This window comes from Emys orbicularis, chromosome 7, assembly GCF_028017835.1.
Source record: "Emys orbicularis isolate rEmyOrb1 chromosome 7, rEmyOrb1.hap1, whole genome shotgun sequence".
Classification (NCBI taxonomy): Eukaryota; Metazoa; Chordata; order Testudines; family Emydidae; genus Emys; species Emys orbicularis.
The window spans coordinates 113,066,230-113,086,521 of record NC_088689.1 but is presented as its reverse complement, the minus strand read 5'-3'; the positions used below and the strand labels follow the sequence as shown (position 1 = coordinate 113,086,521).

Below are 20,292 nucleotides of genomic sequence, written 5' to 3'. Positions count from 1 at the left end.
AAAATTCTTTAGAATAGAGCCCTAGGTATACAGTGTCTTATCGCTTCCGCAGTGCCAGGTTTACAATGGCGCCAGTGGCTCCATGGAGCCGGGCCCATGCTCAGAAGGGGCCACGGCCTACTCCACTTGCACTGCGTCCCGAGACCCCGCTTGTCCCCCGGGGTCCATCACTTGTCCATCACTTGCGCCTCTCGGCCTGCCTGCTGGCTGGCTGAGGGCTCATCTACGCCTGCTGTCCCCACCCCCCTGATCCTCTCTGCTCCCTGGCAGGACCCCAGTGCACCTCTGGCTCCAGGCCTGTGGGGCCCTGCCTGTCTCCCCAGAGCTGAGCTGCCTGGGACTGGTGCAGAAGCCTGGCCAGTCTCAACCAGGGGGATGTGGGAGGCTTATCTGGGCCCCTCCAGGCAAGTGCGTCTTGAGGGAGCCCAGCCGGGGCAGGCCTTGGCCTGGCTGATCACACCACTCCTGAAGGGACAGAGCGATTCCCGGCCCCCGGACCAGCCCTGGCTGCGCTGCCGGCTCAGCCCACCAGACACGGTCGCCTCCCAGCAGGGCTGGTGAGTGCAGCTGGGAGGTCGGGCCTGGGGGAGTGGATTTCTGGGGAGTTTGGGTGTGTGCGTGTGCTGGGCTGTGAGGGGACGGGGAAGATGTGTGTTTTGGGGCAATAGGGAGTGGAGGTTCTGTGGGGGGTGCTGGGCAGTTGTGGTGGGGCTGTGGGCAGGGGTGGTGTTGTGCAGGGCGCTGTGCATTTCTGGGGAAGGTCTGGGGGGGCACTGGGCATAGTGGGTCCGGGGGGACCCTGATCATAAGGAGTCGGGGGGGGGGCGGGTGTTGGGCAGGGAGCTCTATGGCATGGCATGGGCCCACTCCCCGAGGGGAAGGGGCATGCTGGCATCACAGGGCCACTGTGGGTCTGGCAACTGCCAGTTTGTAAATAGTGCCCTCCCACTGGGCTGGGCGGAGCGGGGCCGCCCCTACCATGCCCCTGGCTGGCCCCTTGGTCTGGAGACTGACCTCCCTGCGCCATGCTCCATTGCCTCCATGAGGGCCCACAAATATGTTTGATGCCAGGCCCACAAAAGGTTAATCCGGCTCTGACTTCCTTGAATCTTCCTTATGAATACTTTCTGTCTGATACAAGGCAAAGACAGTCTCTAGTTATGGTGAGAGATGTGTGGAAAGGGGTGAATTGTAGGGATGAATATATAATAGTTTTGTAGGAACAGTAGATGAAACTATTGAAAGGCTTATATTGTAGATTTTGCCATATCTAAACTTGCATCCTTAAAATTTTATTTCTTCAGATCAAAAAAAAGTTTGCGAACGATACCAAGCTTGGAGGGGTTGCAAGTGCTTTGGAGGATAGGATTAAATGACTTCCTAGGAAGGAGTACTGCGAAAAAGGGTCTGGGGGTCACAGTGGATCACAAGCTAAATATGAGTCAACAGTGTAACACTGTTGCAAAAAAAGAAAACATTCTGGGATGTATTAGCACAGGGCTTCTCAAACTGGGGGTTGGGACCCCTCAGGGGGTCATGAGGTTATTACATGGGGGGGGTCGCGAGCTGTCAGCCTCCACCCAAAACCCCACTTTGCCTCCAACATTTATAATGGTGTTAAATATATTTAAAAGTGTTTTTAATTTATAAGGGGGGTCACACTCAGAGGCTTGCTATGTGAAAGGGGTCACCAATACAAATGTTTGAGAACCAATAATTAGCAGGAGTGTTGTAAACAAAGGCAGAAGAAGTAATTCTTCCACTCTACTCTGCACTGATTAGGCCTCACCTGGAGTATTGTGTCCAGTTCTGGGTGACACATTTCAGGAAAGATGTAGACAAATTGGAGAAAGTCTAGAGAAGAGCAACAAAAATGATTAAAGGTGTAGAAAACATGACCTATAAAGGACAAATTGAAAAAATTGGGTTTGTTTAGTCTGGGGAAGAGAAGACTGATGGGGAACATAATGGTTTTCAAGTACATAAAAGGTTGCTAACCTGGAGGAGGGAGAAAAATCGTTCTCATTAATCTCTGAGGATAGGACAAGAAGCAATGGGCTTAAATTGCAGCAAGGGCAGTTTAGGTTGGACATTAGGAAAAACTTCCTGTCAGGGTAGGTAAGCCCTGGAATAAATTGCTTAAGGAGGTTGTGGAATCTCCGTCATTGGAGATTTTAAAGAGCAGGTTAGACAAACATCTGTCAGGGATGGTCTAGATCGCTGATTCTCAACCAGGGGTACATGTACCCATGGGGGTTCGCAGAGGTCTTCTATGGAGTACATCAGCTCATCTAGATATTTGCCTAGGCTACATAAAAATCACTAGCAAAGTCCGTTCAAACTAAAATTTCATACAGACAATGACTTGTTTAAACTATATCAGCAGTTCTCTGAAACTTGTGGGCAAGTTCATTTTAATGGGGTCGCCAGTGTTAGACTCGCTGGTGCCCAGGGCAGAAAGCCAAAGCCTGAGCCCGCCACTTGGGGCTGAAGCTGAAGCCCAAGTTTTTAAGTGAGGTGAAACTTGGGGTACACAAGACAAATCAGACTCCTGAGAGGGGTACAGTAGTCTGGAAAGGTTGAGAGCCACTGGTCTAGATAATACTTAGTCCTGCCTTGAGTACAGGGGATTGAACTAGAAGATCACTCAAAGTCCCTTCCAGTCCTATGATTCTAGGATTCTATGATCACATGGTCAGTATCTTTAACAAGAGGTTCCTTAGGATGCTGACAGTCTGGTTAGGCCCAACATATGATCTGTGTGGTCTATATAGGGCACAGGACTGGGATTCAGGAGACCTCTCGTCTATTCCTGGGTCGTCCATAACTTTTTGTTTGATCCAGGCAAATCACTTAATTTCTGTGTCTTGGTTTCGCTATATGTAAAATAGGGATAACAGGTACTTTGAGATTCATGGACAAAAAGCGCTTACATTAGTGCTTAATGCTTATATTACTTTTCAAACTTTTGTACTTCAGAAGAATCATTTGGATTCTAAATATCTATTTTTGCCTCGATCACAGAATTAAAAAAAAAAAAAGTTCCTACCAAAAAACAGGTTACACATGAGCTCACAGTGTTAACTTTAATAAATGCTATATTCTGTCAGCAGGTCGATGCCCCATTCTGTCATGGTTCTGATACACCAAAAAGGAAATAAATGTAGGTTCATACAGATTTTGCACAATTAGCATCACAACAAGGAAAAATACAAGGTTTGCCAAATAGACAAGGATAAAACACAGTAGGTAAAGATACTTTTTTTGTTTTTAGGCTTTCAAGGGATTTTATCAGCTATGGACAGTCATAAATATTGTAACAAAATACACAACAGTGACACTTTCTAATATAAAAATTCTTAATAGTCAAATTGTTTACATGATGAATTCTTAATCTAAGGGTCCCATTCCGTTGCCTTTGAAATCAAAGGGAATGTTGCTTTTGCTTCAGTGGGAACCAGATCTGGCTCCGATTGTGTATCTGAATAAACTTTAGTAAGACTGGGATATGTTGATGGAGGCCACATGGTGCTGCACAGGGTTTTGGACTCTCCGGAACAATTGGCACTTTTTCTTCATGAGCTAGATACACAACTGGCTTTGATAAGAGTCCCAAGGAAACAGCAGTCATACGGTTTTACCATAATACAATGCAGGATACTAAACCTAAAATTCCAGTCCCAGTTTATATGAAGCATTAGCATTCTTGAAAACTGAGTTTGTCTTACAGGTATTATCGACAGTAGCAAAAATTTGGCAAAGTAATCCTCTTTCACTCACCACGTGCACCTAGTTATGTTTGTAGCCAACTGAGATAATACTATTGCTGAGTGTTACATCTTTGGGGGCTGGTCATCTATGTATTTTTACCTTGGAATAACAGCTTGGCAGCGTTTCTTTACAACCCTGTTGAGCAAGATGGCTCCCTTTCCCGGCCAGCTGCTAAATTCTGATAAGTTTTCCTTATGGAAAGCGCAAGATACGTATTATTCAGATTGGATGCCTTACTTTATAATAGAGGAAAGAGACCACGTCTAGTCTCTACATGGAAGATGGTGAGCACTGTCACGGAGTGTGGGGGGACCCAAGACCCTGCACCCCCGGCTTCCTGCGATTCACCATGACTCTCAGCCAGCCAGTAAAGCAGAAGGTTTATTCAGATGACAGGAACACACTCCAAGACAGGTCTTGCAGGCACAGACAACAGGACCCCCTCAGTTAGGTCCATCTTGGGGTCGCAGGGGCACCACAGGCCCACTGGAGGGTGCAGAGCCCCGTCTGGGCTCCCTCCATTACCAGCCAACTCCTGAACCTCTCTCCAGCGTCTCCTCCCCCAGCCTTTGTTCGGTTTCCCCAGCAAAGGTGTCACCTGAACTCTAACCCCTTCCTGGGTTCTCACGTTACATGCTCAGGTATCCTCCCTCAAGGCCAGTTTCCCATCCCCCAATGCAGACCATCCTAGCCACATTCCCCTGCCTTCCCAGGCCAACACTCCCCACTCAGCATTCAAAGACCACATTAAGAACAGTCCCAGTTCGTCACAAGCACAAACAAGCACAATGACTCCCTCTAACATTCTGCATCTAAAATGGAATTCAAAATGGCAGCTGCTGTTCCTGCATCGGACTGGGAGACTCCTTCACATTTAAAGATGCATACACAGAAAACAGTATGACATCATCTTTCATATACCACAGATTTCTTAATTGATAAACAACAGGTTACACAAAGGGGCATGTTATGGATTAAGTCCCCATACTATGTGATGTGGCAGGGCCAGCCCACAGGAAATAGTAGAAAATAGTTGGAGAACCTGATAGTTTAGCCAGTATTCAGGCCAAACTCCGATTGAAGTCATTCCCCAAATAAAGCCTGCAGAATCTGGCTCACAGTGTTTCTCTGTAAGCAAGATGCTCTGTGAGTTACTTTCCCAGTGAGACCTGTGGAAGGTGGAAGAATGCAATTAAGGCACAGGATTGAGAGTTTCTGTTATTGATGCTGTTGCTGATTTGTGTGAGCTTGAGCAAACCACTTAAGCTATAGAAGTACAATGTATTATTACTATTAGAGTTGGGCTAAACATATTTTCTGTGAATGTTCATTTCAATAAAAAATTGAATTTTCTTTGCCTGTGTTTGCATTCCTTTGTGTTTGTATTTCCTGAATGTTCTAGCAACCAAATTTGTTAGTGGAATGTTTGTGGAAACAACTAATTGCCATGACATTGTATAAAATATTCATGGAAGATGAATGAATTTTGAATTCAGAAACTTGAAACCTGAAACCTGATTTGAAGAGTTACATTCATCTGATTAGAGAACTGAGACGTTACCATGTTACTTATCTAACTAACACAGCTCAAACTTTGAATATCAAATATTTGCAACTAACTGCTTGTAAACACCCTACTGACAGTTATTGCACATGTAATTTTGAATAGTGGATTCATTACAGAAAATCTCATGTTGTTACCGACATAAGAGAGGAAATTCAATACTGGATTTGGTTAATCAATTCTTGCTCTTACACTGTACAGAGGCAGAGTTCTCAGCCCACATAGCAGTGGGCAACAGGAGGTAAATTACACATGGAAATGTTAATGTTATTTTTAGACTGGTCAGTTTTGGCACCTTTTAAAACATGACTATAGATTTTGGTGTTAAAAGAACTAACATGGCTGCCTTGTCATAATTCAGTCTATTAGCTATTAAACTGCACATTCAATTAAGATAATCTTATTTGCTATAAATAACTTGGCCTCCCCCTCCATATTTCCAATAGACTAACTGATGTTCTCCACTATGGATCTGATAATGACTTCAATGAGTCTCTAGTAATTTAGTTGGTGGTGGTACTGCTTTGAGCAGGGGGTTGGACTGGATGACCTCCTGAGGTCTCTTCCAATCCTAATCTTCTATGATTCCATTGACTTCAGTGGGCTTTGGATTAGACACTATCTGATGTGCTAACTAGCTAGGAATACAAAGTATGATGAGTATAGATTTCTGACAGACCATCTGACATCAGTTTTGGATTTTAAACATGTTTCATCAATGATGGCAGTGTTTGCAACATTAGATCTGGTGCCCCCTTTATCTTAAGGAAATCTGAAGGACTACATCTGAAATCCAACACCAACCAGATTATCCTTCCTTTTGACATGAAGTGTAGTTTCTAGAGAATGGCTTTCTTCACATTTGGTCTGTCTTCTTTTTTCCTTCTGTAGTTTGGGCCCTTTGGTCAGCAAAGTGAAAGAATATCAGGTAGAAACTATTGTGGACTCTCTGTGTACAAACATGTTATCAGACAAGGAACAACTTCGGGATATCTCCAGCATTGGTCTGAAAACAGTCATCTCAGAGCTGCCTCCAGCATCTACAGGTAAAATTCCTCCCTAAAATCTACTACAGCCTTTAGGAAGCAGAGTTCAGAACCTGGAGGTTTATGGGATTCCCTCTCCCCCTGCCCAGTGCTGTTAGTAATGGTGGGCCTAGGGCTACGGAATTACAATGTAATGAATAAAGAGTTGAAGATGGTAATAAAATTGATGATTAAAGATAGGACTTGAAACAAAACCCTAGATCTTATCACCCGCAAAATGGGGGTGCTTGAAATCTGAACCTTCATCTTCTAACGTTTGCAAATGACCCCTATCTGCATAATAGTCCGAAATCATAAACCCTGGATTCAAATGTTGTTGCTTGGGGCCATCACTGAGAGAGACTATACTAAAGTCTAGCAGGGCTGCTCACTGTCTGGTTCCCACAAATGGTGAATCTAATGTCTTCTGGATCTTAGCAGCACTGATACATTCACTACCTCCATGTATAGTCTGTTTCACTGCCTGTGTCTTTTTACTATTGACAGCCTCTCCAGGCTGCCTCTTTTGCCCAGTTTCTACAGCCATGGGACAAAACAACATATTGAGCTCGGTTTCCAGTAAACACAATAGTAGTTCTTCAATAATATATCTCTTAAGTGCACAGAGATTTGTGCTGTCTCTTCAGCAGATTCTGTGCTTTGATGCCATCTCTCATGCATCTGACAACTCCCCCCTCCCATCCCCCGCCCCGCATAGCAGGAGCCAAGGCAGCATTACTATCTTTGACTTTGAGCTGGCAGTTGTACTCGATGGAATTATTTTGCATGCAGATAGCTTTCAAGCTCTGTGTACAAACTCTGCTAAATTTTAAATACTTGAGAGCCATCATTTTAGAGACCTTTCATTGGTTTATGTCACATGAACTGAAATAGTCCTATTGTAGTAACTGGGATTAGATTACCTGAGCCTTCTTCCCAAGGGTTGGGCCTAGTACTCCATATGTGGGGACAGAAGAGGGAGGAGGGGAGACTTCATTGCTTGCTTCTTTCACTTCTGACCCCACTCCATGTGGACATTGGTGCTCAGGTGTTGGATTGGGGTGGGGAGGTGATTGGGGTTGGAAAAAGTGGAGCAGGTCTGCCTGCAGCACGTTCCTCTCGATGCAGAAGTTAATGATGTTCCTAGCAGCATTTACTTCTGTTCTGGGCCTGCACCCACCTCAGGGAGGTCATGGTATTGCCTGGGCAGAGGAACCAATGGGAGCATTGCTTTTCAGGCAGCCATGTTACTAGGAAATGGAGGAGCCCAGGCATCACCAGGGAGAAGCAGCCTTCTCCAACATCCCAGTCTCTTTCCTCCCTTCCCCACAAGGGTAGCATTAGTTGACAATTCCACTCCCTTTGCTTTCCTTTGGTGATTTTTGACTGGGAGAGACCATTATGGCCCATAGTAACTTAGCCACCTGCTGTGGACGAGTCCACATGTAGGCTGCTGTGCATTATAACCTCTGAATATCAGAGAGGAAAAAGTGGTTTTGAAAACAAAAAGTTGACCAAAGGTCATCTCTGTTCTTAGGTTCCACCATGACAGCCAATGTGTGCAAAAAAATCACGGCCCAGCTAACTGGAGCCATTGGGAAACAAGAGGATGTATCTGTGCAGTTAGAGGCTCTTGACATCCTGTCAGATATGTTGAGCAGGTATGAAAGGATTTCCTCCAAGCAGCTGTGTATGGCGGGGGCTGCACAATGTGTTTGTTTGTGATTTTTGTGCTACTTTGAGGACTAAAACATTAAAGGATTGGGATTGGTGCCAGTTGGGAAGTCTCTGGGCAGGTCTGATTACCTAGATGAGCTAAGAGAATGTATGTATGTATCTTTCTACACTTGGAAGGATACTGGTAGCATTGCAGGGTCATAAGGAACTTCTGGGGAGGTAGGAAGGGAGGGGCAGAAAGAAGGAAAAATGTATTTTGGCACGTATGACCTGGTCTCTCACCGTTTTTTTTGGCTAGCAGTTTCTCTTATTACATAACGCAAGCATAAGTCAGAATGACAGCACAGTGGATAAACTTGTCAGCTGCAGTCAGAATTTTATCACCAAAATAACTGGGCCATGCAAAGGTATGTTGTCAAAATCAAACTCTTGTTTCAGGGACAGGGGGGAAATGGTCACTCCCTGTCTTAGCCAGAGCAACTTTAGATTTAATCTAGAACACACTGTTTTTGCTAGAAATGTGCTTGTCCTCATTTATGTAGCTTCCTTTTTTTGCATTTCAGTTATACCAGCTAAGAGAGCCTTCATGCTGAAGCTCTAATTCCTTTTGTGTGTTGCCTCTGTCATTGCAGGTTAGGGGGGATGCTTTACACTTTTCATTCCTCTATCCTGAACTGCCTCCTTCCTCAGCTCACAAGCCCCAGATTGGCGGTGCGTAAGAGAGCCATCATCGCTCTAGGCTATCTGGTTTTGACGTGCAATGGGAATATCTTCTCAGAACTCATGGAGCACCTGCTAGCTGAACTGAAGAGGAATGAGTCTACTTCTACCACAAGAACGTACATTCAGTGTATTGCAGGTATCAGCAGGCAGGCTGGGCACCGCACAGGTAGGTCCAGTAGGTTGGAATGATATCTACAAAGACATACGCACACATGTTACATTTTTAAAGCTGCTCCTTTTTAGATATAAAAAGAAAGATACTTATTTGGTTTTAATAATAATAATAATATATGGACATATCCTATCGCTGGAAGGGACCCCAAAGGGTCATTGAGTCCAGCCCCCTGCCTTCACTAGGCAGACCAAGTACTGATTTTGCCCCAGATCCCTACGTGGCCCCCTCAAGGATTGATCTCACAACCCTGGGTTTAGCAGGCCAATGCTCAAACCACTGAGCTATCCCTTCCCCCACCCTCTGGTGTGCTAGTAGTTAGCACTCTGCAATTCTTTGCAGGGTTCCCGCTTCTGGTTCTCAGATCTCCACCCAGACCTAAGGGGAAGGCACACTGGATCTCAGTGCTTGGCTGTGCTTCTATAGGGTCTTTCATTTCAAGGTCTTGCAGTATTTCCAAAACACTAATTAATTAATCCTCACAGCGCCCCTTTTTGGAAGCTCAGCATTATTAACTTCATTTTACACATGACGAAATGGAGGCACAGAGTATTCGAGTGACTTGCCAGAGACACTATCTGATCTGGGATTACACCCCCGGAGTTCCTCAGACCATTAGATCATCTCTGGCTCTCCATAACACCTTTGTATGGAAACAGGGTGGTTCTTCTGTTGAAATTGTTTGGCAGGCTATTCACGATGCATAACCAGTGAGATCCAGGTAAAGAATGCTCTGCGAGGCACTGGAACTGACTGGCTGGTAACTAGGCTCTCACTTTACCAGTCAGCTCAAGGGGGGAGCAATTTTCCTTGCTGTTTACTTTGTCTCTTTCAGGAGAATATCTGGAGAAGATCATCCCATTAGTTGTTCGATACTGTAACGTGGAGGATGATGAGCTGAGGGAATATTGCTTTCAGGCCTTCGAGTCTTTTGTGAGAAGGTGTGTGCCCTCAAGAGTAATCTGTGCTTTATTTCTGTTTCATTGCCCTTCTCTGGGAAGTGCATGTGCAAAGGGGTATGAGGAAAAACTAAGCTGAGTGGAATATTTTCCTAAATGCATTATTGTGGGAGAGAAAGAGATACAATATCAGTCCAGGAACAAAATCCATCCCTACAAAGTTGGGCTATTCATCTAGCACCTTGAATGTACGAGGTATTTTACCAAATATGTGAGAGAATAGGTTCTTGACCCAGGAGTCTACAATGATATTTGTGAATGATACGAGTATCGTAAGTGGCTGTTTAATACCCACTCTGATTGAACTTCACTTACTGCAGGTTCTTGGAGGACATTTGAGTCCTTCAGGTGACTGGGAAGGAGTTGGCTCAGACTTTTGATGTCTGTAGAAGGGGTGGGAGATGGGAATGGTGCTCTTGAGAAGGGACTGCTGCGAAGCAGTCTTCATACACTAATTCTGATGAGATGGTTGGCCTTGAGGAGAAGTGTTAGAGAGCTGCCTAAGAGGGGGAGTGGGGACTGAACTTGTGGGGGGCATATGTTTTTAAGGGAGAATCTCAGGTAGTGGAGAGTGAGAGTCTGAAGCTCACTTCTTGGAGTCTCACATGGGTACATGACCCTGCTTCATGCACTATGGTGAAAGGGAAATTTTACCGTTGAATGCATTTCAGTAATATGTGTGTATAGTTGTGTGAAACACTTTGGGATCTTGTGGGATGAATTATGCTGATTAACTGGAAATAAGTAATTTTTATATCAATCTTAGGCTTTGTTTTTGTCTTGCTAGGTGTCCAAAGGAAATTGGCCCTCACATCCCTAGTGTGATGGGATTGTGCCTGAAGTACATAACTTATGACCCAAATTACAACTATGACAATGAGGAGGAGGAGGAAGAGGAGGAAATGATGGAAACTGAAAATGGGGAGGATGAAGAGCAAGGTGCCTGCTTGTGAGGATGACTATGCTTAGCAGAACTGTTGACATAGTATCCAAGGGGTCCAGTTCTCCCCTCCTCACTCACACTATATGGCATTACCTTCTTCCTCACGATGTCTGCATTGACCCAAACTAGTGCACAGCTGCTTAGTTCTGTCAGTGCTGTAATTAGAACGATTTCCAAACCTGGGACTTGACTGTTGTGTCTTTCCTGATCCACGTGTCCCAGGCATCTGTTTTCATGGAAGGATGGCATTTGCTAGAACTGACACCATAAACTAGCCTGGCAGAGAGCAAGACTGAAGAGATGCTGCCTCTGCTGTTGTCAGTGAATGCAGGTTCCTGGCACAGCATGCCCACAGTTCACCAGCCCTAGCACTGGTGTATCTCGATTAGCTGCTGCTCTGCCGCTGTGATTGCCCAAATTCTAAACAATCCCCCCCAAATGCCAGTGCTGGTTGCAGTCTGCTAAACGATGCTCAGACTTCCGTTTCCTGCATTTGAGTGAGGCTATTTTATATGCATACTACAAGCAGGCAGGCATCAACTCTATGTCTACACAGCAGCTGGAGGGTACTTCCCAGCGTGGATAGACAGACAGTGCTACCTCTGCTTGTGTGCTACAAATAGCAGTGTGACAGTGGTGGCATAGGCAGCAGCTCAGGCTGGCCACCTGAGGACATGCCCAGGAGGTCAGATGGGATTGTATTCGGGTGGCCAGCCTCCGCCACCACTTACATTGCTGCAGCCACACTGCAATTTTTCGGTGCTAACTCAAGCAGAATAGTGCATATCTGTCTACCTGAGCTGGGAAGCATCCTCCCAGTTGCTTTGTAGACATTTCCTGGGGCTCTTGGACCCTCCCCGGATGGTTTTTTATATATCTGGTGGAACTGGTGACTTTAATGCAGCTGCGTGTCTGTATTCCTGCCTGTGGGGATTGTTTAGTGCTAGCAGCTCTGTCATGTATGAAGAGGGGAACTCCTAGTAGCCAATATACAGATTTTGAATACATCCTGCTGAGGCACTGCATACCAAACTCATACCCAAACAGAGCAGTGTAAAATAGTGAAACGAAATATAATCCAAAAAATAAAAAAGGCCTTGCTACCTTCGGGCTGACATTAGTTACAACTGACACCGCCTCTGATCCAGGTCTTTTTCAGTAGCTTCTTTTTAAAGGAGTGGGGTGAGGGATAGATTGAGGTGGGCATGTGGAGAGAACAAGTTTCATGCTCTAGGCCCAGGTCGCATCAGTTGTGCACTTAACACATTTCAGGTATTGAATGAGTTCCACAATGTGCCAGTTCTGTCGCTGCACAGGGTGTCATGACTCAGAGTAGAAGCTAGAATAATTCAAATGGAAAGTAAGGCACAAATGTTTAACGGTGAGGGGAGTTAACCATTGGAACAGCATCCGAAGGGATGTGATACCTTTTCAAGTTCGGATGCCTTTCTAAAAGAGATTCTCCTGCTCAGCCACAAGTCATGGGGTAAAATGCAGAAATTGTGAAGTTCTGTGACCTGTATTATGCATCATAATGGATTGCCCTAATGGTCATTTCTGGCCTTAAAATAAATGGAACTCGGGACCTTATCCCCCCTTCAAAACACAAGCCCTTACAACATGAGCTAAAGTGGACTCTCCAGTAGCTGTAGTTAACATTAGTGAGACCTTCAGGCACTAGAGTCCATGGTATCCAATACATAGTGAATCAGTCGGACATTTTATCCACCACAGGGCAGCGGTGACACATACAAGCCACTATAATGCACTGGGTTCTGATGACTGACTGGAAATTTTCCAGAATAACCCAAATCTGATTTTTCCCAGAAACATGTTAATTATTGGCATCTGTTTATCTCGTGTTCACTTTTGAATTCAATAGGAGGAGAAATGACATGCGAGAGGGAAAGTTGGGGGCATGTGGTGATTCTCTACTTGTGTTTCTCTTGTAACGTGGTGTGTTTTTTCCCCACTCACTGTTTCCAGAGAGTGACGATGAGTACAGCGATGATGATGACATTAGCTGGAAAGTTCGCAGGTCTGCGGCTAAGTGCCTGGAAGCCATTGTCGGTACCCGCCATGACCTCCTTCAGGATTTCTACAAGACTCTATCCCCGGTTTTGATTGGCAGATTCAAGGAAAGAGAGGAGAATGTCAAAGCCGACATCTTCTTTGCTTATATCTCTTTGCTGAAGCAAACGCAGCCTATACAGAGCTGGCTACATGCTTCAGATGCAGGAGGCAAGGAAGAGATACCCCTCACCATGCTTCAGAACCAGGTGAGTGAGAAAGTGGTAGGCCAGATTAAGTTGAATAGGAGTGAAAAGAACTGGAAGACGTGTCCCCAACAAATGTGTGCAATAGCTCAGCCAGGGAACATGGCTATCAGACAGGGCCGCCCAGAGAGGGGGGCAAGTGGGGCAATTTGCCCCGGGCCCCGCAGGGGCCCCCATGAGAGTTTTTGGGGGCCCCTGGAGCGGGGTCCTTCACTCGCTCCGGGGGCCCCGGAAAACTCTCGTGGGGCCCAGGCCCCCGGAGCTTCTTCCGCTCCGGGTCTTCGGCGGCAATTCGGCGGCAGAGGGTCCTTCCGCCCCGGGACCCACCGCCGAAGTGCCCTGAAGACCTGCGGAGGAGGGTTCTTCCGCCCTGGGACCCGCCGCCAAAGCGCCGGGTCTTCGGCAGCAATTCGGCGGCAGGGGCCCCCTGCCGCCGAAGACCCTAGGCCCCCTGAATCCTCTGGGCGGCCCTGCTATCAGAAGGATCTTGTCTCTTAGTAAGAGTAGTATAAGGAAGATGGAAAGCTTTTCCGCCCCTGCTTGTTTGATTCTTGGATTTATAGCCACATTTCAGAAGATCTGTTGTTTTCAGGTCCTGTGTCCACTCCAGATTTTCAGTAAGGTTGTAAAATTGTTGACGTCACATAGTCTGTGTCTACACACGGAACGGTTAATGTGTTTTCCAGCCATGTGGAGGTACTCTACCACAGGCAGAACTGTAACACAATTTTCAAGCTATAACTGAGTTCTGGTATGGTGGTCTTGTTTTGTAGATGGGATGGCCTAACTGTGTGTCTGCATAACAGGGTTAGCCAGTCCTCTTATCTCTCAGGTCACTGTGTAGGAGAACATCCCAAAGTGCATCCTCTGTTCGTTGTGCCAAAAACAGAGGCAGAATGGGATATCTGCCCAGGTTTACCAAGAATGGGCTCATATTGTGCAGGATGGTAGGAGGGGACAGGCTCATCGGGTTGCGCCAGGAAAAATACATCTGTGATTAATGTGTGAAATCACGCACACAAGCTGTAACCATGAACATGTCACATCCTGGTTATACCTAATGTATCCCAGTTCTGTCTGTAGCATCTACTGTAGGATACAGTTGAAATCATGCTAGTAGCTGGGCTACACTGGGTGTTGAATTCGGTTCAAGCACTGTTCCAGCTAAACTAGTTTAAGACACTGTCTGGCCAGTGCCAACAGGGTGAGACTTTTTAAAACAATTGAGTTATCTGGAATTGTACTTAAGCGTGGATGAAAGATCCATTTTACAACAGGGCTGTGTCTACATTAACTATTTTTGAGAAATCTCCCTATAGTGCAGCTCCCCAGGTGACAGTAAGAATGGGAGTGCAAGTAGAGTTGGTGCAATGATTCAGAGCAGGTCTAGAAAATATTGTGATCAAAATGCCAAAGCCTCATCAAGAGTAGTTTCCCAGTAAAAAAAAACTGGAGTAGATGAGGTCTTGGAGGAAGGGGCAAATCCCGGTGTAACCAGATTTTTAAACCAAACAAAAAACTCAATGTGCTGAAACCATTTTTAACTGTCTGCATGGTTCTACAGTTTGGCTCTGGCCACCCAACCCAGAATTATAGCACCTTTGAACCCCATGATGTCAGCTTCTTAACAGTTGTTAAACCTGGTTAATTTCATAGCGTAGATAGGACCACAATGTTTAAATGGCTGATGCTAGCATGCTCAGCGACAGTTTCCTTGACCATTGTAGACAGGGACCTTTCCCTCATGTGATCCGTGCTAGGAAAGCTATCTAATTGACCTACCTTCCCCACTCCCACCCTATGATTCTCAGAAAAATATCAATCCATGCCGGACAGGGAAGCCATGCTAAGAACTATTGTACCAACAGCCATTTCAACTGTGTTTCAGCAGGATGGTTAACACTAAGCTAATCATGGTGTGGCCACTCCCTTAGTGATCACCATGACTGTTGGTAGCTTACAGGAGGAAAATGTGCTGGAAGAATGTTGTTAACTCTTGAAATGTGTACTTTTAAAATTAGCCATAGCTGTAGCATGGCGGCATGTTTATAATTGTTTTGACTCCTGTAGCAGCAACAATAAACCAAAAGAGTGTCCTGAAGTGAACCCAGGGCCACTGAGTGGGATAATCTGTGCCAGGCATACCTGCAAATAGCTGCGAAGGGGTTTGCAGACACTAGGGTACCACCTCAGTCATTGTGTAAAATCCATGGGCTGTTGTGGCAATTGCTCCAGTTAGTGTCATTGTTCAGGAACCCATTGAATAAATTACTGCACAAACATATCAGATTTAGGCCATCAGAAGTCAGATAAATTTCGGATGCAATGTATAGGTGTGGCAGAGCATTAACACTGTATCGGGCTCTGATCATTACAGGAGCCATTAGCTAGTGTTTCATAATATCTTTGTATGCTTGTGTTCTTGTAACTCTGCAGGATACACACTTCACAGTTAATTGAACTAAATAAACGTTAGAAGCCATGGCTTTTTTTTTTACCAATTTTGTAAATTCTGAAATACGCTAAGGGGGTACTGTCAACATACTTTAGCAATGTAGGAATGACCAGACCAGACCAGGGCTCCATCTAGCCAGTATCCTGTCTCCGATAGTGGCCAGTCGTCCCAGGTGCTTCAGAGGAAGATGAAAGAAATACTGTAGTCAGTTATTATGGAATAAGGTGCTCATGAGAAAACAGCTTGCTAGCCCACATCAGTTAGCGGTTATCTTTTACCCTGAAGCAGAAGGATTTATATCCTTTCCAAAATGTAGTTTTCTGCCCATTTAAAGTAACTGATGTAAATAAATTCAATATTTAAAAAAGAAAATATCCGTGTGGCTAATAACTTATACCTTGTCCTGTAATTGGTTCTGTGTGGGTGGGCTTTGCTGGAGCTCTGCAGAGGTCCACTTGTTCAGATCTAATTGCAGGATCAGGTCCTTAAATTTCATTCAGGATTAATATTTAACTTCTAGCCTACTCTTCACCTTTGTTCAACTCAGACAGTTGAAACTTGACTGGTCAGTTTCACTTCCGTCTCCTTGTTAGAGAAGCATCCAAGCTGATCACTACGCAATGCTGCTGTGTTTTGAGGTTGTGGCACTAGAGGAGAAGCTTTGCCTTAAAATATTTTCATAGAATTAAAAAGAAAAAAATTAAAATATATGAATAGAAGAGTTTAAATAGCCACCCCTTCATTCCACACTCCCTCTCTCTCTCACTCACTCAGTCCCTAATTTACTGTCCAGAGTCTCCCTTTAATAAACCATTGAACGTATTCATTTTTGATCGCTCTCTCTTCTCACACTGAATTATTAATGTGTGTAGCTAAGCTGGGTAAACTGCTGTGCTAGCATAGCTCTGTGTCAAAAAGGCCTTGGTTACCTATGAGGCTTTTTTTTTTTTTTTTTTTCCTTTTCGTCTTGCTTTCTAAAACTGCAGGTTCCAAACATAGTCAAGGCCTTGCACAAGCAGCTCAAAGAGAAAAGCATCAAATCGAGGCAAGGGTGCTTCAGTCTCCTTACAGAACTGGCCAATGTTCTTCCTGGCTGCCTGGCAGATCACATCTCTGCGTTAATGCCTGGTAAAACTGGTTTGTTGGCTGGGAGATGGTAGGGAGCGGTTGTCTCAGTGCTATAAGGTTTCTAAATGACGTGTGTTTCTCTTTCCTGCCTTTTAAAAAATGTCTGGATGTTTATAAACACTAAAAAGGTACAGGGTCTGCTCCTGCTGCCACTGAAGTCAATTGACTTTGAGCTCAGGATTGGGGCCATAGCAGTGACATTTTCTATTTCTCTTTTAATCTCATGGAACATTTTAAAAATGTTTATTGGGGGAGGGTTTTATTTGCAGGCCCACAAGTTTTTTCACCCAACTTTCCCTCCTTGTAAATTAGTGAAGGGTGCACATCGAAGAATGTTGAAATACTCATAACATTGAGGTCCTACCAAGACCTTGGACTTGTCCTTACTGTAAATGTTTAGGGAAACTGCCTTTTCAATACCCCCTGGCCCTGATCATCCCATGACCTTCAATTCCTGTATGTTTACACGAGACAACAGAAAATATGAACAATAAATTGCGTTGGGGGTGGTAAATGGGACTCTTGGAAATACTTTACTGATGGCTCATCTGAAAAACAATTTTCAGACTAAATCATAGAAGTTAGATATGGAAAAGACCCATTAGTGCATCCAGTCTATCTCTCTGCCAATGCAGGATTATTCTCTAAAGTACATTTTGTCTAACATTTTTGTCCAGTCTAATTTTGCAAAGCCCAAGCAGTTGAGTTTCCACTCCTTTCTTTGAGATTTTCCACAGCTCGACATGTCTCACTGGCAGGAGTTCCTGGTGTTCAGCTAGATTTTCCCTTTTCTTAATTTAATCTTATTACTTCTAGTTATAACCCTGTGTACCACACTAACTGGAGAGCTATAAAACCACCTGTCAGTATTTGTAGGGTGATCTGGGGAGGAATTATTTAAAGTGCTTGTAAAATACTTTTGTAGCTCTCCAGTGCAGCCATGTGGACTGGCTATATTCTGACTTGCCACTTAGCTGAAACCATAAACAGCTACTGTGAGAATGCATGTGTATCAAGTTATGTCCACACTAGGAGCTTTTGCCAGCAGAGCTCTGTTGGTCAGGGGTGTGATGAGGTATAATCCCTTACTGACATAGCTATGCTTCTACCTGTATAGATTGTTTTTCTTGTCGGGGTGGCTTTACTATACTGGTACAAAGCAAAGCTTTGTTGGTATAACTGTGTCCACAATAGTAGTGCTTTGTCAATATAGTATATTGGGATTCCTGTATTGGTGAAGCACTCCTAGTGCAGATATGGTCTCAATGGGGTGGAGCAAAGGAAACTATTTGGATTTGTATCCAACTATTTTAGAATTTGTTTTTTAATCTTTGTGAAATCATTTGAAGAAATAAGATAATATATGTTAATGTCTCCCCTGAACAGGTATTATTTTCTCCTTGGCTGATAAATCCAGCTCCTCCAACATGAGGATTGATACACTGTCTTTCCTTCATGTTCTTCTCTGCAACCACCAGCCAGAAGTATTTCATCCCCATATTAAGGCACTGCTACCTCCAGTTGTGACCTGTATTGGAGACCCCTTTTATAAGATCACGTCCGAAGCTTTGCTGGTCACTCAGCAGCTTGTGAAAGTTATTCGGCCCTTGGACAAATCTTGTGCATTTGATGCCAAGCCCTATGTGAAAGACCTTTTTTCTGGTACTCTAAAGAGACTGAAAGCTGCTGATATTGATCAGGAGGTGAAAGAACGGGCTATCTCTTGCATGGGACAGATCGTCTGCAATCTTGGAGACCATTTAAGTGGTGATCTCCCGCCAACCTTGAAGATTTTTCTAGAAAGGCTCAAAAATGAAATAACCAGACTAACAACAGTCAAAGCATTAACCTTAATTGCTAGTTCTCCACTGAAGATAGACTTAAGACCTATTCTAGGGGAAGGATTCCCCATTCTAGCTTCCTTCTTGAGAAAGAATCAACGTGCCTTGAAACTGAGTACTCTGACAGCTCTGGACATATTAATTAAGAACTACAGCGATAGCCTCAAGCCTGCCATGGTTGAGTCTGTGCTGACAGAGCTTCCTGCTTTAATTAGTGAGAATGATTTGCATGTTTCTCAGGTGGCTATCGTGTTCCTTACTACCTTAGCTAAGGTTTATCCATCTTCCTTATCCAAGATAAGTGGTTCAGTTCTTTCTGAACTCTTTCAGCTTGTCCACTCCCCTTTGCTACAAGGAGGAGCACTGAATGCCATAATAGACTTCTTTCAAGCTTTGGTTATAACAAAGACAGCCAACATGGGTTATGCAGAGCTGATGAAACAGCTAACAAGCCCCATGTATTCAAGTCCTGGTGGGGCGTCTGTGACTTTACATAAACAAGCCTATTACTCTGTAGCAAAGTGTGTGGCAGCCCTTTCATCAGCATGTCCAAAAGAAGCCTCCAGGGTAGCGAGCCAGTTTATTCAAGATGTGAAGAACCCCAAGTCCAGTGCTGCTGTTAAAATGCTAGCCTTCCTTTCGCTGGCAGAGATGGGTCGCACCATGAACCTAAGTGCTCAGAAGGAGCTTAAAACAGTAATACTGGAAGCATTTGCTTCTCCCAGCGAAGAGGTGAAATCAGCAGCTTCCTATGCTCTGGGGAACATCAGTGCTGGAAATCTTAAGGAATATCTTCCCTTTATGCTGAAGGAAATTGGAAGCCAGCCCAAGAGACAATACTTGCTACTCCATTCTCTAAAAGAAGTCATCAGCTCCTCCCCAGCAGATGGCCTCAAACCTTATGTAGAAGATATTTGGGCTCTGCTTTTCAACCATTGCGAGTGCACAGAGGAGGGGACACGAAATGTGGTTGCCGAATGCTTGGGGAAACTGGCCCTAGTGAATCCATCCCAGCTGCTGCCCAGGCTGAAAAAGCAGCTGTCATCAGGTAATGGGAAGGACGAGGATAAGAATGGTAAAAGGCCTAGGGAAATGTTTTTGTTCGCTGTGTAAACATCTTGTAGAGTCCTATCTTTTAATATCTTAATGTAGTATAGCTGTAGTTGGAGGGAGCAAAGCCAGGCTGGAGAGAAGATCAGCGAAAGATTAACCAAAAGAAGTGTCTTTGAAGGAGTGCAGAGTTGTGTGGTGCATGGTATTAACAAGGATGTTACAAGAATAGGGGGCTGCGTGACAAGAGATTGCGTTGGAGGCAAGATTTGGACATGTGATGTGATCTGATCCAGTATGGCATTCTCTATTCCTTTATTACATTTCCCCTGAGCAGCATGTTTTCTAATCCAAACAATGTAAAGAGTAGGGCTGTCAAGCGATTAAAAAAATTAATTGTGCGATGAAACAATAATAGAGTACCATTTATTTAAGTAGTTTTGGATATTTTCTACACATTCAAATATATTGATTTCACTTACAACACAGAATACAAAGTGTACAGTGCTCACTTTATATTTATTTGTGATTTCAAATATTTGCATTGTAAAAAAAACAAAAGTACTGTAATATTTTTCAGTTCACCTAATACAAGTACTGTAGTGCAATCTCTTTATCATGAAAGTTGAACTTACAAATGTAGAATCATGTACAAAAAAAACCTGTTTTATTTTTGAATGAAATGTAAAACTTTAGAGCCAACAAGTC

At 44.3% G+C, this 20,292-nt stretch overlaps 1 protein-coding gene across 2 annotated transcripts in view; it reads left to right on the top strand.

Annotated features, from left to right (window-relative positions):
• The window catches only part of LOC135881286 (cullin-associated NEDD8-dissociated protein 1-like), a 31,390-nt gene that overhangs the window by 3,821 nt on the left and 7,277 nt on the right, over nucleotides 1–20,292 (top strand). Inside the window, exons 3-10 of one of the 2 annotated variants that reach the window (XM_065407883.1) lie at nucleotides 6,227–6,381; nucleotides 7,898–8,021; nucleotides 8,670–8,926; nucleotides 9,768–9,873; nucleotides 10,679–10,830; nucleotides 12,821–13,113; nucleotides 16,552–16,693; nucleotides 18,080–19,582. In XM_065407883.1, coding sequence (XP_065263955.1) covers nucleotides 6,227–6,381; nucleotides 7,898–8,021; nucleotides 8,670–8,926; nucleotides 9,768–9,873; nucleotides 10,679–10,830; nucleotides 12,821–13,113; nucleotides 16,552–16,693; nucleotides 18,080–19,582 — 2,732 coding nt within the window. The remainder of the gene's footprint in view (nucleotides 1–6,226; nucleotides 6,382–7,897; nucleotides 8,022–8,669; nucleotides 8,927–9,767; nucleotides 9,874–10,678; nucleotides 10,831–12,820; nucleotides 13,114–16,551; nucleotides 16,694–18,079; nucleotides 19,583–20,292) is intronic. The other variant, XM_065407884.1, reaches the window with a different exon arrangement.